Source organism: Hibiscus syriacus, unplaced genomic scaffold, assembly GCF_006381635.1.
Source record: "Hibiscus syriacus cultivar Baekdansim isolate YM2019G1 unplaced genomic scaffold, ASM638163v2 tig00112949_pilon, whole genome shotgun sequence".
In the NCBI taxonomy this organism is placed as follows: domain Eukaryota; kingdom Viridiplantae; phylum Streptophyta; class Magnoliopsida; order Malvales; family Malvaceae; genus Hibiscus; species Hibiscus syriacus.
In genome coordinates, this window is record NW_024063423.1 from 178,201 (window position 1) to 200,000 (window position 21,800).

Below are 21,800 nucleotides of genomic sequence, written 5' to 3' on the forward strand. Positions count from 1 at the left end.
ATCAAAGATAAAAATGTGTTAAAATAGGTTAAATTGAATTATTAGTTTTTTAAAGGAACAAAATATAATTTTTTTTAATTAATTGAAGGGTTAAAATGATTAAATTGAATAAAAAATATATGAGAGGGGCTTAAAAGCAATTATACCATTTAGCCAGTCTTTTAGATAATCCAAACAGCCCAATATAGAATGTTTAGCATATTCAAGAGGAAGTGCATGCCCTAAAAACTGGTTATGCTGTGCTGATCATGTATATGAAGTGTGATCATCATGGACAACTCAAAGGGTTTGCCCCTCCTTATTTTGTCACCTCTGATATCTACATAAGAGATATCTTTGATATGCATCTATGATGACGGCTGCAGCAGCGACGAGGACGATGCAAGGGGCTCGTGGACAACTGAATTCGAAGAGATTGAGATGGAATCGCCCTCTAACTGGAGCATGACACCCCCCAGGATCTCTGTTAATAGTTTCTTGAACTCATCTTCTTTAACCATCTTCCCGTCGTTCGCATTCACCATGTCGAATGCATCAGCAACAACCTTGTCAATCTGGAGAGATTTCAACAACATCGGTTTGAGTGGACTGAAATAGGCTTATAGTTGCAGTTTGCAAGTCTGTCTAATACATATTGTTATTGCATTACCTGTTCGACTGCACCGATTGGAGGTAAACCTGCTGATGGAGCCACTACATCTAGTACCGGACGTAAATAATCCTTCGATACTTTACTGTTGCGATCTTTCGGGACGTTTTCTAAAGCTATATTAAGCGACTGCAATTGCAGAAATGCATTCCTTCAGAAGAGCAACATACAGAGTATAGGGTGAGCCGATAAGAAGAGCATACATGCCTTGTCTAGTTCAAACTTGTTGGATAATAGTCTCTTAATGCCGCTTCCATCGAAGGTGTTTTCGCTATGGGCGACGATGACCGGCTGCTCCTTGAGATTCCGAGCCACACGCTCCGCAACTTTCTTGAATTCTTCTAGGAACGTTTCTTGAGAGACAAGTTTCTCTTGGTCATTGTCATCCCATGAATACAAAGCCGGTTCTATTATGTTGCTTGTAACCTACACAAGCAAACACGAGCCAGGACGGTGGGAAAAATAATTTACTTAACATTACATGCTGAAGATTGAACTACAAATCCATCCGGAAAGTAAATTACCCAAGAATCTGAACAAGGCGGCACTCCGTGGTCGACAGTAAGTTTCTCCAGAGCCTTAACAATGCAATCCCGCAGCGATACCGAATCATCCGACGTAACCTGTTGAAATAGGGACACCATCTCCGCTTCATAACTCGGACCGTTGATGAACTCCGACAGGTCTTCGCCGTCGATACGGAGGATCACGATAGGGTCTCGCTTCAAACCGGCCGCCATACCTAGTAAAATATCGGAAAGAACCTCTTTGAACTCTGTCTTGCTCACTTTTGCTTGCTTTCCTTGGGTGAATTCATTCAAAACCTGAAAAGAAACATGTCTGAAAGTCAGCTTCTACACCAATGAACCTATCCGATACCGAAGACATACAACAAGAACAGCTTGTGCACTTGTGTTTTTTTTATCCCAAGTGTGTAATGGAGAGGACAATGATGACAAATTATGCAGACCCTGGCCTGGACTTGGTCCAGAGCCTTACCTAATCAATCGGACCCTCAAAAATAATTATGTAGCAACTTGACTTTCGTCACTTGAAATCCTTTTATGACTTATGTGCACAGCAAAGTTCAAAAACGACAGCTAAAGTTTCCACAGCAATCGTCACTAGATTCCTCCTTTGCATAAAGATAAACAAAAATAGTGGTGTAAATGAATCAGAATGAATAAGGTCATGTTCGTGGTCATTTGTTTATTTTTATGATATTCATATTTGTGTTTATTTATTTTTTAATATGTTTGTATTTGATTTGTTTAGCGAATATGCTCGTTTATATGTTCAAAAAATTGTGAAATTGTATTACTAGTCCTTAAGCTCTTGAAACTTCATAGTTTAAACTCCAAAGTCCACAATGTATTCAATTTAATCCATACTTTCATTGAAAAATGCAAAAAGAATAGGAGAGTCGGATAAACGGGTTTATAAAAATTTCAATAAACGAACTTTCATATGAATTTATTCGTGAACATAAATGAATCGTTCACACATTTATTTGTGTTGGTTCATCTATTTAGTTTAATAAACTAATGTTATGCAAACTATTAACAAATAATTTATCAAACACTAAAATCCGGTCCATAACACTGACCATATTGAAAAATGAAAACCATTGGCTGTGTATTCTCGAGCTACGGCGACACGAGAGAGAGAGAGACAAACCTCGGAGTAAATATGGTTAAAATATGAGAGTCGGGGAAACAGGTTTAAACGAATTTTGGTGTGAACTTATCCGTGAACATAAACGAATTTTACACGTTTATTTATCTTCGTTTATTTATTTAATTTAATAAACTAATCTTATGCAAACTATTCACAAATAGTTTATCAATCGCTAAAATCCGGTCCATAACACTGACCATAATGAAAAATGAAAATCATTGGCCGTGTATTCTGGAGCTACGGCGACAAGAGAGAGAGAGAGAGAGACAAACCTCGGAGTAAATATGGTCAGAATCAGGAGAAGAACCCTGAGCAGGCAAGCCGAGAGCAGCGCCAATATCAGCAACGGCAGGCTGTAACTCTTTCACAGACAGCTGACAATCGCTGTCCTTGTCGAGCTCGTTGAACTTATGATCCACGAAACTGGTAAACACCTCCTCGTTCTCAACCAACTCCATTATATCCGAACCGTCTAGAACCTGTCCGCTTTTCTTCTTTACAGGGTTCCTGTTCTCGATGTGCTTGTCTCCATTCAATTCTTTTGGCCTTTTTGGATCAAAAGCCTGTGGCTTTCTTGTGAGTCTTGTGATGTACAAGACAAGGGAGCCCCCCCTTGGTTCTTTGGTGCGAGTCCCGTGAGTGAAACACGAGTTCAAAGTGACGAGAGAGGTTTTCTGTGTCAACTGTATGTATCTTTGGGTTAGGCCAGTTTTATACGAGGGGGAAGTGGACGTTTTGATAACGTCTCTTTCTTTTGTTTAATCCAACTCAATATAAAGGCCGCATGTTTGGTTTCATTTTCATGGAAACAACTCTTAGAAAATAAGTATACGTTAGAATTGTTAGGATTCGGATAATGAATATATAAATATCAATTATACTATTATTCTCGAGTTATATATCTTTTTACTCTAAACAAAATTTAATTTGACCTTATTCTTAAAAAATGATATGAACTCATTTTTCAAAAAATGACCCTATTGAATCTGGTGAGATTTGAGTCAAATTTTCATCTCTAAATATGACTCATGCCTTATGGTTGAATCAAATCGTGATAATTATGGGTATAAATGAATTAGACTTGAACGAAAAAAATGCTATATATACATTCGTTTGTTTATTTTTGAATGTATTCGTGTTTGTATTCGTTTAAATTTTTAATGTATTGTTTGTATTTGTTTGTTTTATTTTTTAAGGTATTCTTTTTCAATTCATTTAACATTCGTAAACATATTCATTTATATATTCACCGATATATTCGTTTACATGTTAAAAAAATAGAGTGAAATTACACAACTAGTCTTTAAGTTTCTTAGGCTTCACAATGGAACTCTAAAGTTTATTAAGTATTCAATTTAGCATTTAACTTCACCAATATTTAAAATGTAAGGACAAAAAAAACCGAATAAACAAGCTTTTAAACGAGTTTATTTGTGAACATAAACGAACTAAACACATCTCTATTAATTTTTGCTCATTTATTAAAAAAATAAAAAATTATTTTTATTTATTTATTTAAATAAACAAATAAATATTTATATAAATGATTCATAAATAATTCATGTAGTCGTTAACCCTCCTAGTGACATTAGTAACATTCGATTCTATCGATGAGGGTGCAAAAGGTCAAGGTGAGCTCAATAAATTTATGGATAGGACACGTGGGACGGTTAGGGTTGGTGGGAGAGATTACATTACATAATCATTAAACACACAACACCCAACATTTTCGGCTTTAGAGTTTCGCCGGCCCTTACTAAGGCGGTGGCGCGTGCACTTGTGGGCCCTAGAACGGATAAATCTTTGACTATTTCCATTCGCAATCATCGTTACGTGGCAACAATCTGGTGGAAGTCGTTTATCTTTACCTATAATTGAAACTGATCATGCGTCTGGTTTTTATTGCCATCACACATTTGTCCACTACGTGTAGTGGATAAGAGTAGATGGAAAAGAATCGAATCTAAAATTTAAGAAATGAGGGATAAAAATTTAATATTTTAAATTGGATAGGTTAATTTTTCCCTATTTTTCTTAATTTATTAAATCAAATTTAATAATTTTGTTATGATTTGATCTGTGTTTAAAAAAAATCATTTAATCTGGAATTCGATTAATTTTTTATAATACAAATTCACATCTGATTTAATGTGACATAAATATATAATTTTTTATTTTTATTAGATAAAATAAGAGATCTAATTAAAAGAAATACAAAGACATGAGTATTATAGTTATTATCTTTAAATATATAAAAATAAGCTGATCCGGTTTTTTTAATAAAAGAACATTGATATTATAGAGTCAAGTTCGAGTTTGAACTCTTTAAATTCTGAATAAATAATATTTATATTACTGAATAATTTATCCAACACTAAACTGAATTTATCAGATATACTTTATAATCTTGCTGACCTATCAATTTACCTTTCGTCAGTAGTAATGTAATGAATTCAAAGAATGAAAAGCTTGATCTAACTATTTTTATGGGGTTTAGTTGTATTGAAAATCCTCCAAATGCGACGAGGCTTGGTTCCAGTTCCCTTGTAAGATGTTTGTAGTTCCTGGCATGAATTTGAGTTCCCATTAGCGACTGATGGTGTTGAATATGTGGGTGAATAATCTTGTGCGTCGTTTGTTGTCGATTGCTCCTGGGACACAGACAAGCTGGGAGAAACTGGAAGATGATGCTGTTCCAACTGCTGCTTGGTTTCGGTAAGAGATGCCTTACTTGAACCAACCATTTCTGCTTTTCTCAGATTCTCTTCTTCCTACCTCAATTTACAGATAATCCATCGTGATACATTCTTTTTCTTACGAAGATTAAACCCTATATACCTGAGTATTCAATGTCTGGTAACAGTTACCGATGGTTCTTGAGGAGAAACACACTGCAAAATGTGGTGAAACCTTGCGTCGCCATAGTTCACTGCCTTATCCCAATAAAAAAACCAAACCTCCCTTGCTTTCACCTTGAATTCGAACAAGTTCCGATCGATTTCGGTCTCATGTTTTGCAACATATGGCCGGAGAAAAGAGTTATAGACATAAGTCGTTCCCTGAGACCGAGATGAAATCGAACAACTTTAGAAAGAAGATTTAACTAAAAGATTAAATAATTCATAACATATGGCTGGGACCAGCGTCTCAATTGGCTGGTTATTAATTTGAAGGGTAAGACACTTCGAATACGAATTCTAAAGCTGGTTTGGACTGGTTTTCTGTACCACATCTGGGAAGCACGTAACCTCAGATTTTTCAGAGGCCTTTCTAGATCAAGTGAGGATACTGTAAGTGAAAATTAAATTGTATAGCCTTAGTTTACACAGTATAGATGATGGTAATAGAGCTTTGTACACAAATTGGGAACTATTATAGGTTGAGACAGCTCTCTTGTAGCAGGTAAGCTGTATTTTTTTGGTTGGAATATAATTTACTCATCCAAAAAACATTATATATTATCTATTGAAAAAATTGAATGAATTAATGTTATTTATAACTAATTAATAATAAGTCGTGACATTTGGTGAATGAATTTAATTTTTGGTTTAAAGTTGCATCCATTCAATCATACCTATTCAACAATTCTCTTCATGAAAAGATTAAATCATTCAGTGGAAAGATTAAGCACTTGACAAATCCTTTAATCGAAATGTCTTAATCCTTCAATCTATTTTTTCTTCTTATATAAAGGTTCGTTGAGTCACAAATCTTAGACGCAACTTTGAGAGACAACTTTGATACACAATTCACAAAGTTGAATTAGCAAAACACCTAAAAGTTTCTTTTTAAATTCGTTCTTTCCGATAATAGAGAAATATAAGATTGTGTTCGACTGGCCACTACAGTTGTGCTTACTGTTTTGATCGTTTGATGTTTTTATCACATGCAGTGGTACTATAATATTTAATTTAATTGTATCAAAGTGAAATGCAGAAAAAAAAAATTCATTCTGAAGCACGGAGATAGATATTACAGAATGAAAAGAGTGCTACAACAAAACTAGAGATGGGGTGGCCACTGCTATCTTTTCAAGAAGAATTAGATTTGAACACCATATGATCCCAAAAGCCCTGCATGCTTCTCTTTGACAACCGAGCAAATAGGAACAATAATAATATCAGTTTATTTAATTTAGAAAATGATAAAGGTAAAACAAGACACATGTTGTACTGAAATAAAAAGAATAAAAACAATAGGATTTGGCATGGAAGTTTATGGGATGGCTATAATGGATGATAATCATATGGACAGCTGCTAAATGTGATGTAAAAGTCAAGAAGGGCCTTGTTCAAGCAGGCATGTCAAATATATACACGTTATTCAAACTAGGTTGTTATAAGTTTACGAGGATCTCCCTAGTCCCTACAACTGCGCATGCTCTCATTGCGCCAAGCAGAGAATTATTATTTTCAGAATAAAGACCAAGTATGCATTCATTAAAAGAAGTGTGATTTAAAGGAAAAAAATGAAAAATAATATTATAAAATTGGATTCCATGAAAAAGTCGGAGTTCAGACTTAAATTAGCTTCCATGAAACTCAAGAAAATTCTTAAATCACCAAATGGAAAAGATAAATCTTTAAGAGTACATTATAATCCACCAAGTATCCTATTATATTTAAATGCATTCTTGGTGCTTCCTAGATATTTTAGAACAGTCATACTTCCGAATGCAACAGATGGCCAAAGGTAGAGAGGCTAAACATGAATATCTAGCTAGTGTAAAATAATTTTGCATTTACCATATCAACACAGAGTCTATGTGATGATGGCATTCCTCAATGTCCATCTCAACATAAAGAAGTGAATCTTCCATTGGGCTACAAGTTGAGCATGAAAAAGGTTTAGCCGATAAGTATCAATATCACAAGAACAACGAAACCGTTATATTGAACAAAGCTCCAACATCATCAGATTCAGCTGTCATGGTAGACTTTGATATGAACAAGTTTATCAAACCTTTATCAAAATGTCGATTATGGAAGATGGAAAATATGATGAATAGGAATATTGGCAAACTGCTCCATGGAAAAATAGGTTTAGGCCAACATACCTGTTTCTTCATGCCGAAAATGAATAAAGAAGAACTTTACAAGATATTCAAAGTCATAGAGACTGGATCCATGCAATGACGAGAAACCTTTACAATTTGATTACTATTATTCAAGTTACAAACATAAGCTAATAATTACTGATTACAATGGGAAAATAAAAGCTATACAAATATGTAATTAACATGTTGAGTCACTAACACGTAATCTGAAGAAGAAAAATGTAATTATAGTCATGCAATGCTTATATTATTACGTTTTCGTCGTTAGAAGAAAGAAGGCGTTTTTCAGTAGGTTTATGGCTATTATTGGCAATCTGAAGGGGTATTCCGGTCTGATTTGTCTTATTAATGTGTATGGATCGTCAGTAGACGCAAAAAAGAGGTGTTTTTCAGTGATCTTCTCTCATTTGTTGTTCAGCTAGATTGTCCGACCTGTTTGGGGGTGACTTTAACGCGTATCTATCAAAGGAAGATAAATTGGGTGGTTATCAGAATGGGTTTTCAGTGAGAGTGTTCAGTGAGTTTATTCATCAAGCTAATCTAAACGATCTTCCTTTGGCTGGAGGTAGTTTTACTTGGAGCAATAATAAGAAGTCTACGACCTTTGTCAGGCTGGAAAGGTTTTTGGTCGATCCTCGGTTTCTATCAACCTTTCCGAAGGTTAGCCAGTCTTTATTACCAAGATCAATTTCAGATCATAACGCCATTTTCCTGGAAAACAACAGGGTGAATTGGGGATCTAAGCCTTTTAGACTATTCAACTATCTGATGGATGAAAACGATTTTAAAGAAATGATGGAATAAGAATTGAAGGAGCTTCAGAAAGGAGGTAGGAGAAAAAAAAGGGGGGAAATTTCAGTGTTTTAAAGGGGTCTAAAGCAACTACAAAAAAGTGGTCGAAAAATAGGCACCTTGAGTTGCATGACTTAATTTTTGACATGGAACGTTTCATCCATGATATGGAAATGGCTAAATAGCAGGGGTCCTCCACATTTACAATCGAAGATGTTGCTAAAGCTAGAAAGGAGCTTTGGAAGTTATATAGGAAGAATGAGCAGATTTGGTTTCAAAAGTTTAGAGTTAAGTTGTTGACGCCAGACAGAATAGTGATTATCCTGTAGGCTAGCTCCGACAGACGATTCACAAGAGAAAATTCGCCCAAAAACCAGAGAAAAAAAGTCTCTAGGGTTTAATAAAATATTATAAAATCAATAACCGTCAAAAGCAGTCCACAAGCCGGACTGTTATAGCTAAAAAAAATCGTCTTTATTCGAATTTTGCCAAAAATAGCAAAAATCGTATTTATTCGAATTTTGCCAAAAATAGCAAAATCCCGAAAATCACTCTAAATTGAAATTCGAAATAAAATAAGCAATCTCCCAAAAATCCGGTCTAAATCGGATTTAAATTGACTTCCTAATTAACAATCGAAATATTACCATAAATAGTAAAAAATAACTAAATCTAGTGATTCGGAGGGGAAAACGGCAGAATTTGAGGTTGAAAAAAAGGCCACATGGAGCGTAGCTCAATGTGGAGAGCGTGCGCGTCGAAAAGAGCTTTCCGGATTGAGGTCTTATGCGCGATTCTGACACCTGTAGCCAAAGTTATGGCCAAAAGACTGAAACATACTCAAAACGACCCCAATAAGGAACATGTCACAATCAATTCCCGCCTTTGCGCTGATCTGCCAACTCATGGTATCTCAGCGCCATCAACGTGCAATCTGACAGCTCAGCATCATCTGTCTCAGATCCCCCTGCATCAGTTGTTTTTGGAGGGTGATAGAAATTCTAGATTTTTTCATTAGTGTGCGGTGAATAGAGGGAGATTGAATTTGATCAAATCTTTGAAAGTTGGTGATGAATTGATTTCGGACCCTGAGAAAATAAAAACTTGTGTGCTGATTTTTTTTAAAAAAAAGCATACAATTTGGATAAAAATAAGAATTATATATATATATATATATATATATATATCATTTTTATTCGATAAAATTGAGATCTAACCGAAAAAGAATATAAAGAGATCTAATCGAAAAATAATATAAATAGAGGAGCATTGTTGCAATTATCTCTAAATCTATAAGAGATAATTACACTATATATCGGGTCGAATATTTTTCACTCTAGAGCTCTCTATCACTGAAACCAATCTTTGAATTTCCTCCGCTTTTACTCAAAGATGGGCATCGGATTAATTCATGCAAAGCAAAAGCTGCAACAAACCTTATCGGCGAGAATCGGGGACGCATTGGCAACGACAGCAAATGTTCCGAAAGGCCATGTCGCGGTTTACGTCGGAGACTGCAACAAGAAAAGATTTGTGATCCCAATATCTTTCTTGAACCATCCACTGTTCCGAGACTTGTTGGATCGAGCCGAGGAAGACTTCGGGTTCAACCATCCGATGGGAGGCCTCACAATTCCATGCAGTGAAGTGTATTTCGTCAGAATTACTACAGTCTTAAACAGTGCAAATAGATGAAGCAGCAGCACTGCAACAACCTATGAAGCAGTGTCTTGTTCTCTGGTTCAGACGAATCCAATCCCATTTAATCAACTCTAGTTTTGTATATTAAACCGTTGGCACAAACATGTCCCATATCATTGAAACTGTTGGTGCAGATTATGCACAGTACTAAATTGCTGTTTTGGTTGCGGTTATAGATGCTGATATGATTTATTTTTTTAAAAATAACTATGATTCTAAATTATAAATATGGTTGCAGTGTCACAATAATCTTAAAAACCATTAAAATGCGGCCGTTTTATTACGTTGCGGTCGTATTTTAGTATTATAATGAAGAATATAGATGATTTTTCAATATTCATGGAAATTATGGTGCAAAACCCGTATTTCGTATTAAGAGTAACGACAGGAAAGAAGTGAATTCTTGCAAGATTTTTAGGTTATGGTTTTACCCCTGTTTGCAGAAGGCTTTGGAAGTCCATTTTTATTGCAAACTTTTTAGGGTAATTACATTAAACGTCCCCAAAGTATAACTTAAATTCTAAAATAGTCCCCAATGTATTAGTATTGTGTATATAAGGCACTTCCTTCAGCCGAATCATCAGCTTAGGAGTTAAAATATCTGATACATCTCCGAAGTTTGGATAAACATGGTGTTTCCTTTACGAGTAACAGTCTCAAGTTGCCCTCATAGGGACCAGACAACTAGAAGTACGATGATGGCAGTGACACTTTTGTAAGGAGTAAAGCTTGGTTATCAGGTAGGCCATTTTGATAAAGTGCAGGGCTCCTGAGCACTGGTTTAAAACATGCGATAAACTAACGACGTGGCGACATAAGAGATACCAGAAACAGACTACTCCTAAGATAACTATGATTTTGTTTAATAATTTGCTTCATTATTATTGTCTTGACCAACACACAACCAAACTCCTCCAAATTTGTAACAAATGTAGAAAGGAAACTAGTTCATTATGGAAATGAAAGTGGTCTAATTATGATTTTAGAAATTTGATACATAACTTTTATGATGGATGCAGAGGCTCTCGTACTAAAGTTCATCATCAACTTGATCGAGATGTGGGGGACGGACCTTGTTGCATATCTAATCCATATGAGACCATACTTCTGTTAACTTTTGGTTGAAAGAAAAAAATTAGGTGATCACTTTAGTGACATCAATGAACAATACTATCATTATAAACCTAGACCAAACTATGTCAAATTAAACTAGAGGGATCAAATCGTAGGAGTAAAAACACAATTAGACGAAAACAATCGAGTAGATTTACTGTTTTTGCAATAATATCCTCTTTGATGTCCCTACTGTTGGAAAATATCTATATAGTTGGGGACTTGGAGTTATCAGAGATGTCCCTACAATATTAGTATACTGGACCAACACCAAGGACCTTGAAGAATGAAGATCCTTCACTCAAATTCACCATTCAAATGCATTCAAAACATTGCCTCAAATCAATGAATCAGTATAATTGCAGAAGTTTGAAACGTTCCGGTTTATCTTAGCTCGAATTGCGGAACTAGTCGTCGGTAATCTCGACTCCTAACTCTGAAAACGATGACACGATGAAGAACCATTGCATAAGTTAAGCAAATCTTAAATGTTTCTGAGCAATCTGCATTGCAAATGGGACCTAGAGACATTGCAAGTTGGCAACGACCAGGCTAGTTTTGTACGTAGGGGAAACAACTCTGCAAACTTTTATATCTAAGTTCAATGCTTCAAGTACATAATGAAAACGAATCATCAATATTAACTTAAGCCCTGTGATGTCTTTGATGTGGAAAGTACATTGTAATTCAAAACAAAGGTGTCGAAAAATACGTATTTCGGACATGATTTCGCAAGTTATACATTGCACTTTTTAAGTTTCTTTGTGTAGGTAGGACAGAATGCTTTGTATCAGACAAAACAGAACCATGTGAAACTTTAACTATGCTGCACAACTATATATAGGTTTAGGTACCAAAGGAGTCATTTTAACTCAAGTTTGATTGCAGTCTAAGTCTAAAATGTGTATACAATCAGTGGGGTTAGCTCGGACCAAGAAAATGCTCTGCAGAAGCCTCTTGTCGAGAATTCGGGATCCATCTGCGACGAAAATTGTTGCAAAAGGCCACATTGCAGTATACGTTGGGGAAACCAGCAAGAGGCGGTTCATGATTCCTATTGCTTACTTGAACCATCCTCTATTCGAAGGCCTACTGAATCTGGCTGAGGAAGAATTCGGATTCGACCATCCGATGGGCGGTCTCACGATTCCGTGCAGCGAAGAATATTTCATTGGTCTTTCAAAAATGTTAAAATTTTCCTAGATGGTGGCCATAGTTTATGTAACTGTTCTATTTTGTTTTAGCACACTTGCAGATAATGTCCCATGCTGAAATATTCATTGGCTATCTGTAAATAAATACTTTTAGGTAACATTGTGCTAATTAATCCTTTGCTGACAACTAAACATTGTTACTTAGCACAATAAAGAATACATATGTATACATACATACATACATACGTACATACATACATCTGGTGTTTCGATATTATCAAATAACAGAACAGAGAGGGTCATTTACAAATCCCAGTACCGTTGTTACAGTTGGAAATAGATCAAACTAAAAGAAACAATAATGAATAAATAAGCCAATCAGCTCATCGATTCAAGCATGGTTTATTCGAGACGTGAGCTTGATGAATTCATCTTCAGCACAAGGAACCAGGAGACGACCCACTGTATGATGATCGAATCCGAACTCTTCTTCGGCTTGATTCAACAAGGCCTGGAACAAAGGGTGCTTCAAGTAAGATATCGGGACCACGAATCTCCTGTTCTTCTCTTCATCTCCGACATAAACAGCGAAATGGCCTTTCTGGACAACATTTACTGCACTCGATGTTTGGTAGGAACATTGGTGCTTCGAAACTGACCATCGTCGGATAGTTTCCGTTGCATGAAGCATCATTGCAGGCAAAGGAATTCCCATTTTCTTTCAGAGATTGCAAGGACAGATACCTTTCTGGTCTTGGTCTTGGGGTGTTTATATAGGGGAGATAGATTACATGTATCATCTTTGTCACTCTGTATGCATAAGACATCAACATGTACTTTTGATTTTTTTCAGTAGGATATTGTAATAATATAGAAACTTGTGCCTAAAAGGGACCCGCAAAGCTTACTAGTTTTAGTAAGATCCGCCCACTGGTTTTCAAGTTCATTTCTGGTGTTTTATTCGTTGCATGTTCCTCATGTCAGTGGCTAATTATCTGGGATTTCATGCATCAACTTTCATTAATGGGTGTTCTCTTACAAATAATGGTTGCCTTTGAATTTGGCCTCCGGTTGTTCTTTGAATTACGGTCCGTATATAACGGTTACTAGTAGTGGATCTAGAAATGTTTTTAAGGATAAACACATATATATTAATAACATAATTTTTTTTATATTGTATATGAGTGAGTACAAATATGATTTCAAGATGAACACAATTAATAAAAATATATAATTAATGAAAGAAAATTCAAATTTCGGAATAGATATTAACCTACCCTGAATCATACTTGCGTTCGTAACTGACTAATGCATGCATTGCATGGAAGATGAATACCCAACTTCGTGTTTGATCAAGAAAATATAATTCAATTATGACTCCGTCCCTGCCTACACTTCACCACTTGATCTATTTCGCAGTGCATTTTCCTTGGAACGGCAGTCTGTTTTTTAAAACAAAATGGCTATCCAGCTTAGTGTTTGATGAGACCCAAGGGGCTGCTGGGGTCTACCGTACCATTTGGTCCGTTGATAAATTCGCAGATAGATATAATTAAGTTTGGTAAATATATAGCTCCAAAAAATTGATAAATTCATTCGAGCTGAGCCATGTGAGTTCGTTGGTGCGGTGGGGTAGTCTAAGAAGCTCAGACCACATCCGCCACTATAATGACAACACTGTCCCAATTTGGGTCTTCACCCAAACAGAAAGCTACGGCACTTACAATGCATGTCTCCCTAGGTAGACATAGGGATGGCAATGGTCGTTAGATCAAATTTACAGTTAATTTGATCCGACTTAAAAAGCATATATCTTCGTTAGAATACAAATCGACTTAAATTTAAGAGGCTATATTTGATCTGAATATTACGATAGAAAAACTCATATAAATATGATTTTAAGATTTTATTTTTCTTAAACCCATCAAGTGATCTTAGCGGTTGAGGGAAGTATTATTATTCTTAGAGGTTCTGGGTTTGAGAACTATGTCTGGCGGATATATATGAGTTATTAATGATTAAAAAAGATTATGAACAAATATTATTTTATAATCAATTCAGACTTACCTCTAATTATCTCGTTTTTTTAATTTTATCATATTCAATTTCAATTATTTAATTCATTTGTTGAGTAATTAAACTTAAATCTTATCATGGAGTTTATGATTTATAAGGATAATAACATCACCCAACTAAACGATGAATATTTTGATATTAAGTCTAACATAAATAGATTTTCAAAATAATTAATAATCATATCATTAACTTAATCTATTAATCAAATCTTAATTCAATTTGTATTGTCTGGACAAATGACAACAAGGGTAAGAGGAACCTTTACACCCTCAAAGTTGTAAGAAATTTGTGTTTCACACATAATTTTTTTAATTATATTTCTAAATTAATTTAGAAATTATCATGAAGTCTTAAATATTTTGATTTTTTTGTTAAACTCCCTTCAAATCAGGTATGAACTCAAGGGGTTGTTGGTGGTGGTCGCCCCTAAAAATTTCAAATTCCTATGTGTTTTAGACTTTTCCTTTATATTTTTATTGATAATATGTTTTTGACCTTAAAATTTTAGTAGTTATACTCTAAAATTCTGTAAATTCGTCCCCTAACATAAAATTTTATGTCTATCCATACTTCAAATTATTAAAAAAAATCATATTTAAAAAAAAATTAATTAGACCCTCACATTTTTAAAAAGTTTTCATTAAATCCTTCAAATTTATTGAAAATTTTCATTACACCCCACAAATTATATCGCCATGATTCGCCTCTAGACACTGATGTTGTCGTAACGTACAAGAGTTTTATCATCTTCATGGGGGTCTTAGGCAGACCTTTGCTGCTGCTGTTGAACAATCAACAAGAAATAATTGCCAACAAAATCTGAAGATGAAAGCAAGTCTCCAATAATCCCAATTTCTTGAAATTCACACCATTCTCCCAGACCCAAGGTTTGTGGATCTTCATACTTATATCTCCTCCCAACAATGATAAGCTGATAGTTTTCTACAATGGATCGAAGAAATTTTGAAGTTTCAGTTCCATCTTCTACTTGTTCCTCAAGGTACGTTAACTTTACACTTCCTCTGATATCGCATAACATCTCATCATCAAGCACTCCATCGTTCTCAGCCCGAAAGCTGTCTAAGCTGATCTTTGCTTTGAGATGAATTACGGTAAGACTAACACTTTCGTCTAGGGAAATGCGTTTAGCTAAAGCTAGAGCCTCTCTATCATCTTGTCCCCCGATGAATATCACAGCAATGTTTAAGGATGATGGTGATTTATCTTTGATTTTGAGGCCTTTTAGATTGCGGCGTACGTCAACAAGGATCCCTACCGAGCAAGGTGCCATTTCGAGGATGCTGAAATTCAGGTTTCTGATGGTTTGATCTTCCGATTCGGTGCTCCCGTCGATGCACCACCGGTGAAACGGAAGTATTATAAACGATGTGAGTCGGTCCACGGCAAGCTTACATATATCCTCATACATAGAATTCGGTGGTGAGACCGCGGTGAAAACTTTCACCGATACAGCTTCTGAATTGTTTCGCTGAAACTCACTGAAAGCGACAATGACGTTCTCGGAGTACGAGCGGTTCAACATGGTTTTCGTTATCCCGTTATGAGCAATGAAAACCGGTGTGGCTCGTCCACTGAGCTTGACTAGGTGAAGAACATCTAGAGCAATGGAGCTCTCTCTGGTTAGACAGCAGGCATGCAGTAGACTGATAATAGAGTTAACATTACCCGGTACGTGAATACAACCGATCAGCCGCAGCTCCTGATTGAGTTTGGTATTCATGATTGTCCTTTTCTTGAAGCATAAATACTTCTTAGATGGATCATAAAGCCATTTCACTAGTATTGGCACAACGCTTGACACGAAAATGACCATAATCATCAAGAAACAAAACATAACATTCGTCATAACCTGCGATTGTTCAAAGAGAGAACAAAAACAATAAAGCATTAGGCATATCTTTTTAGATATAATGGCAACTTTAGCCCTATGTTCATTATAATCTTCTTTTTAATATTTTAGCTCCAACATCTTATTTTGTAGTAAAAATGATCTCTATTGAATGGAAACTATTAGTTGACTAACGATCAACACATATTGTTGACATAGTATTTTCGTATTTGATAAATTATTGACGTGTCACATACCACATCATCACTTTGAGTGATGTGATATATATTACATCATCACATTAGGTGACGTTAAACATGTCAAACCATCACCTTAGTTGACTTAACACGTCATGTCATCATCTTGGGATGACACGACACATGTCATATACATCGAGTAACTTGACATATGTCACAACCTTAGGTGATTTGGTATATGTCACATTATCATTTTGGGTGACGTGATATATGTCACGTACAACAATTTAGCATATGTGAAAATATTACGTCAACAACATACATTTATCGTTAGTCAACTAATGATTTTCATTCAATAGGAATTATTTTAATAAAAAATTGAATCGTTAATGGTTAAAGTCCTCCAAAAGAAAGAATAATGACTAAAATAACTGTTCAAATAAATATTGAGGGTTAATTTTGACATTATGTAATTTTTTTTATGTCAGTGATCATATCATATATAGAAAAAGATTCATACTCTCATGTCGCTCATGGAGCTGTAGGAAGCAATCTCAACGATGCCTTTGGAAATCATGATAAGAGAAAATGCTACAGAATCCCTTATGGGCATCTCGCAGAACATGGCCAACACCCAAGAGACCCCAAATTTCATAACAAGTGCGACCGCGGCTCCAACTGCATGGTCCTTGGTGAACTGGGTAGGTTCTTTAAGGTTAGATAGATTGCACCTCATGCCGCTTGTTGCAAGGAACACAGGCAAAAATAGTTCCGAAGTAATAGGGTCTAGCTTTTCGACCAGAGCAGAACCCAAAGGTGGTCCTTCCGGTACAACCAAACCAAGCATGATCGGACCATATTTAGCTTGTAAATGAATCAGTCCGGAAAGTCGAGGCGACAACATGAAGACCACAACAACGACATAGAAGCATACATCTTTTATATGGCCAGTCTCGGACGTTTGTTTCTCCATCCATTTCATTGCAGGTCGCAGCACAAACGCTCCAATTACAGTAACAAACATAGCCAATCCAATATGACTTAGAGCCATTTTTGTTCCGTTTATAAACCATACTCTCAACAAAATGCCAAACAACGTCATAACTATTGTCACTATGTCACCTATAAGCGCAGCCGATAATCCTAGCCTACCGAGTTCAGAATTCAGGATTCTCAACTCCGTGAGAAGGTATTGTATGACAGGGAACGAAGTCCCAGCATACGTTGTCGCGAGAAAGAAACTTCTGCCCAAATTCAAATCGCCACCACCTTGAAGTATCGTAATCGTTATCATACAAGAGGCCAGAGGCACAAGCACGGTGAGGATACCAATATACACGGCCTTCATCCCGGAATTGAATATCGAGCTAACGTCAGTCTTCACACCAATTAAAAACAAAAAGAACAGTATGCCGAAATCTCCCACCGTCCCCAAAATTGGAACACTATCCTCCGATATGGTAACCAAAGAAAATTGATCACCAAAAAACGTAGGACCAAGTATTATCCCTGCCTGCATTAACAAAATATGCCGATTGCCGACGACCCTTTCATTATAATCTCCTCAAAATCAGAAGGAAAAAAAAACTAATTTTTACCGTATGAGAGCTTGCACTTACAAGAATCTGGGAAATGAACAATGGAAGTCCCAGGTTTTTTAACAGACTGTGAAGTATCTGCGTGAGAACGAAGATCACAAGCATCTGGAGTTGAAGTCTGGGCCCAGAATAATCCAAGAGCTTTCCATTTCTATCTTTTTCAAGAAGCAATGCAGGCAAGCCTGGAGAGGTGACTTTGGGAGGAAATACAAGACAAACCTCTACCAGTTTTTCCATTTGACCCATTCCATTGCCGTCGATTGTTTTATTGAGACGTGACATGGTTTCCTGCAAGCTGCAAAGATATTGATGGGGATGATGAATGATTTTGTGTTGCTGTGATTGAAGAAACCATGCGAATTTGAATTACCTATATAAAATTAGATTCTCCCATGGTTTGCCAGTTTTATTGTTCTTGATTTCATGCGTAAACAGGTTGTTTTTGTTTCAAACGTAATCCGTTGATACATAGCTGATTATTGTTGCAGAACAACTTAGTCGAAGCTTTTGGTAGCCAATTGAATGGGCCTATTAGAAAATTTGAACAACAATAATTGATAATATGAAGGCTGATTGTTATTAACCAAAGCAAAGTAAATCTAACACTAATATAGTAATAAACACAAGTTACAACATTTTTATAATTTTTATTAATGATTATAATATATTTTCTATTCTATTATTAGATTTTTTAATATAATATTGCTGATTTTCCCAATATTTGATCTTACATATATATATATATATATATATATATATATATATATATGTTGAATCAAAATAGAGTAAAAACTCTAATTGATCAAAAAAAAAAAACTCTCTTTAGAATAATCTCACAAAATTGCAAAAGGGAAGAACTCTTAAGAAAGCTTTCAAATGCTTATAATTAAGCTTTGATTGTTGGATGATAAAACTCAAATACAAGTAGGGTATTTATAGGTTACAAGAAACAATCTAAACCACTCATTAAAATAAACACTAAATAATCTAAACCATTGAAATTAAAACATGAGAAAAATACTTAATTTTCACCTAACTAAATTGATGTAAGCAATGACATCAAAACTAAATTGATGTAAGCAATGACATCAAATTAATTTAGGTGTGAACATATAGGCTAATATTGAATTTTCAACACTCCCCCTCAATGTTAGCCTCCATTCTTTGAATCACGCCATGCTGACGACGGAAATGTTCAAACTTTCAAACACTCAAGCTTTTTGTAAACAAGTCAGCAATTTGCTCATCTGTCTTGATTTGCCTCATCTCAATCTCTTCTTGCAAAACTTTTTCCCTAACAAAGTGGTAATGTACTTCCACATGTTAGTTCTTGCATGAAAGACAGGATTCTCCGCTAGCCGAATTGCCGATTGGTTGTCACAATACAACGGAATTGCATAATCTACTGGTTGATGTAGATTATTCATCAACTGTATCAACCATGTACTCTCTTGAGCTGCCATTGCTGCTGCTCGATACTCAGCTTCAGTGGTTGACAATGATACCGTTGGTTGTCTTTTGCTACACCAAGAAATTGTTCCGGAGCCAAGCTTAAACACATACCCAGTTGTTGATCTCCTGGTGTCATGATCTCCTGCATAATCAGCATCACAATAACCAACTAACTTGCAGTCTTCACCTTTCTTGTACAAAAGACCATAGTCAATTGTATTCTTCACATATCTCAGTATTCGTCGAACTGCTTCCAAATGAGGCTTCTTTGGATTTTGCATATACCGACTCATCACACCAACTGCATAAGAAATGTCAGGTCGGGTCAAGGTTAAGTAGATCAGACTACCTACCAAATGTCGATACATTGTTGCATCTTCCAAATCTTTTCCTTCATGTGCACACATTTTGATATTTGGTTCCATTGGCGTTGAAGTTGACTTGCATTCGAGCATTCCAAACCTCTTCAGCAAATCTTTAGCATATTTCTGTTGACATAGAAATATTCCTTCGTGTGTACGATCAACCTCTAGACCAAGGAAGTGCTTAAGTTGTCCAAGTTCCTTCATCTGGAAACGAACTGATAAATTCTCCTTCGTCTGAAGAATTTCTGCCTCATCATCACTGGTTATGATTAAGTCATCCACGTACACTAGCACGATAGCTAGCTTACCTTCATTGGCTTTGACAAACAAGCTAGAATCTGCAGGTGTTACTGAATAACCAATTTTCGTTAGAAATTCAACAATCTTACCATACCACGCCCTAGGTGCTTGTTTCAATCCGTAGAGTGCTTTTCGCAGCTTACACATATATTCAGGATGATCTTGACTCTGAAAACCCATTGGTTGGGTCATGTAGATCTCTCGATCTAGCTCTCCATGAAGAAAAGCATTCTTTACATCCATCTGCCACAAGTTCCAGTCTTTGTTGTCTGCAAGTGCAAGTAAGACTCGTACGGTTGTAAGTTTCGCCACTGGACTAAATGTTTCATCATAGTCTAATCCATACTGTTGAGAGAAACCACGAGCTACCAATCGCGCTTTGTACCTCTCGATTGACCCATCTGGACGGCGCTTTATCTTGTAAACCCATTTGCAAGATATGGGTTTCACATCTTTTATCTTTGGTACAATATCCCAAGTTTGATTTTGCTGAAGTGCATCGATCTCTTCTTTCATAGCTGTCATCCACTCAGAACTCTTCGATGCTTCTTCGAACGTCTCAGGCTCCGTTGCTTCTTCAATTATGGCTGCATTGGCATATTTGGGATTTGGCCTTCGTATTCTTGTTGACCTTCGAAGTTGAGATTGTGGAATTGATTCTTCTGTTTCACTAGGCCCACCTTCTTCGTTTGGTTGTTGATACACGCCAGTTTGCCACGGATTCTGAGTCACTCTTTGTTCGACATCATCGCCATTTGGATCTTCTGATTCATCTGAACTTGTTTGAAGTTGAACATCATGCTCCCCCATCTTTTGTTGTAGTTTGTCTCCAAATTCTCTCGAATCTGGCAACACCTCCTTCTCTGAGGACCACCAAGAAGATGCTTCATCAAATACCACATTTCGTGACGTGTAGCATCTTCCACTAATTGGATCACAACATTTCCACCCCTTTCTCTGGCTGTCATATCCCACAAAGATACATCTAACAGCTTTCTTGTCAAATTTGCTCCGTAAATGATCAGGAACAAACACATAACATACACAGCCAAATACTCGAAAGTAGCTAACTGTAGGTTTTATGTTCCATAGTTTCTCAAAGGGTGAAACAAATCCTAACCTTGGTTGAGGAAGTCTGTTGATCACAAAGGCTGCAGTCCTCATTGCTTCAGCCCAAAACCTTCCAGATACGTTCTTTGCATGTAGCATACTTCGACAAATTTCTGCAAGATGCCGGTTTTTTCTTTCCGCTACACCATTCTGTTGTGGCGTGTTGGCACAAGTGTACTGATGACGTATTCGACATTCCCTTAGGTATTGAGAGAACTCGTTTGATCTATATTCTCCTCCGTTGTCTGTGCGCAAGCAGCATATCTTCTTTCCCACTTCTCCTTCAGCTGAGTCTCTGAACTCTTTAAACTTTGAGAAAGTATCAGATTTTTCTTTCATAAAGAAAACCCACACATACCTGGAGAAGTCATCAATGAATGTTACCATGTACCGCATACCGCTAATTGACTATTGCTTAACCGGTCCGAACACATCAGAGTGAACCAACTCCAAAGGTTCTTTTGCTTTAAACTTCGACTCATCATATGGTAATTGGTGTGCTTTACCATACTGGCATCCCGCACAGACCGTGTCTGTTCTCACGTCTAGTTGAGGAAGCCCCTTAAGCATCGACTTTTTCACCATCACACTTAGCTTGGAATAGCTAACGTGACCTAACCGCATGTGCCATAGATCTGATGTCTCATTTTTCCTTGTCCTGTCCACATATGCAGACTCTGCTGACATTACGTAAATTGATTCCAAACGTCG

The 21,800-nt window shown here is 36.3% G+C and overlaps 6 protein-coding genes across 6 annotated transcripts; 2 read left to right on the top strand and 4 right to left on the bottom strand.

Annotated features, from left to right (window-relative positions):
* Positions 1–292: 292 nt before the first annotated feature.
* LOC120184800 lies at positions 293–4,153 on the bottom strand. The gene is made up of 6 exons (XM_039189174.1): positions 4,084–4,153; positions 2,599–3,077; positions 1,174–1,473; positions 857–1,075; positions 650–778; positions 293–554 (listed from the first exon to the last, which is right to left on the bottom strand). Exons 1-6 carry the CDS (start codon positions 4,151–4,153, stop codon positions 348–350), a joined length of 1,404 nt encoding a protein of 467 aa, XP_039045105.1. The 3' UTR covers positions 293–347.
* Positions 4,154–4,800: 647 nt separating this feature from the next.
* LOC120184801 (HVA22-like protein i) lies at positions 4,801–7,256 on the bottom strand. Its single transcript, XM_039189175.1, has 4 exons — positions 7,198–7,256; positions 7,072–7,149; positions 5,188–5,410; positions 4,801–5,097 (listed from the first exon to the last, which is right to left on the bottom strand). Exons 1-4 carry the CDS (start codon positions 7,254–7,256, stop codon positions 4,801–4,803), a joined length of 657 nt encoding a protein of 218 aa, XP_039045106.1.
* A 2,310-nt stretch (positions 7,257–9,566) lies between these two features.
* Positions 9,567–9,983, top strand: LOC120184808 (auxin-induced protein 15A-like). The gene has a single exon (XM_039189185.1). It carries the CDS (start codon positions 9,567–9,569, stop codon positions 9,867–9,869), a length of 303 nt encoding a protein of 100 aa, XP_039045116.1. The 3' UTR covers positions 9,870–9,983.
* A 1,844-nt stretch (positions 9,984–11,827) lies between these two features.
* On the top strand, positions 11,828–12,236 carry LOC120184810 (auxin-responsive protein SAUR21-like). Its single transcript, XM_039189187.1, has one exon. It carries the CDS (start codon positions 11,889–11,891, stop codon positions 12,189–12,191), a length of 303 nt encoding a protein of 100 aa, XP_039045118.1. The 5' UTR covers positions 11,828–11,888; the 3' UTR covers positions 12,192–12,236.
* Positions 12,237–12,533: 297 nt separating this feature from the next.
* Positions 12,534–12,877, bottom strand: LOC120184772 (auxin-induced protein X10A-like). Its single transcript, XM_039189151.1, has one exon. The coding sequence runs from the start codon at positions 12,855–12,857 to the stop codon at positions 12,534–12,536; it is 324 nt and encodes a 107-aa protein (XP_039045082.1). The 5' UTR covers positions 12,858–12,877.
* A 2,101-nt stretch (positions 12,878–14,978) lies between these two features.
* On the bottom strand, positions 14,979–18,144 carry LOC120184802 (cation/H(+) antiporter 4-like). The gene is made up of 3 exons (XM_039189176.1): positions 17,884–18,144; positions 16,785–17,777; positions 14,979–16,088 (listed from the first exon to the last, which is right to left on the bottom strand). Exons 1-3 carry the CDS (start codon positions 18,142–18,144, stop codon positions 14,979–14,981), a joined length of 2,364 nt encoding a protein of 787 aa, XP_039045107.1.
* Positions 18,145–21,800: the final 3,656 nt, after the last annotated feature.

What these genes read in the sequence shown, in the direction of transcription:
- LOC120184800 (XM_039189174.1), bottom strand. Translation starts at nt 4,153, where the DNA reads ATGATTGCGAATGGAAATAGTCAAAGATTTATCCGTTCTAGGGCCCAC. An exon ending in GTGCACGCGCCACCGCCTTA is followed by an intron (nt 3,078 to 4,083) that starts GTAAGGGCCGGC and finishes ATTAAACAAAAG; the next exon opens with AAAGAGACGTTATCAAAACG. An exon ending in ACAAGTTTGAACTAGACAAG is followed by an intron (nt 779 to 856) that starts GCATGTATGCTC and finishes CTGCAATTGCAG; the next exon opens with TCGCTTAATATAGCTTTAGA.
- LOC120184801 (XM_039189175.1), bottom strand. Translation starts at nt 7,256, where the DNA reads ATGACAGCTGAATCTGATGATGTTGGAGCTTTGTTCAATATAACGGTT. An exon ending in ATAACGGTTTCGTTGTTCTT is followed by an intron (nt 7,150 to 7,197) that starts GTGATATTGATA and finishes CTCAACTTGTAG; the next exon opens with CCCAATGGAAGATTCACTTC. An exon ending in ATAGACTCTGTGTTGATATG is followed by an intron (nt 5,411 to 7,071) that starts GTAAATGCAAAA and finishes TTCTTTCTAAAG; the next exon opens with TTGTTCGATTTCATCTCGGT.
- LOC120184808 (XM_039189185.1), top strand. Translation starts at nt 9,567, where the DNA reads ATGGGCATCGGATTAATTCATGCAAAGCAAAAGCTGCAACAAACCTTA.
- LOC120184810 (XM_039189187.1), top strand. Translation starts at nt 11,889, where the DNA reads ATGTGTATACAATCAGTGGGGTTAGCTCGGACCAAGAAAATGCTCTGC.
- LOC120184772 (XM_039189151.1), bottom strand. Translation starts at nt 12,857, where the DNA reads ATGGGAATTCCTTTGCCTGCAATGATGCTTCATGCAACGGAAACTATC.
- LOC120184802 (XM_039189176.1), bottom strand. Translation starts at nt 18,144, where the DNA reads ATGTCACGTCTCAATAAAACAATCGACGGCAATGGAATGGGTCAAATG. An exon ending in TGTTCATTTCCCAGATTCTT is followed by an intron (nt 17,778 to 17,883) that starts GTAAGTGCAAGC and finishes TTGTTAATGCAG; the next exon opens with GCAGGGATAATACTTGGTCC. An exon ending in GCTCCATGAGCGACATGAGA is followed by an intron (nt 16,089 to 16,784) that starts GTATGAATCTTT and finishes GAACAATCGCAG; the next exon opens with GTTATGACGAATGTTATGTT.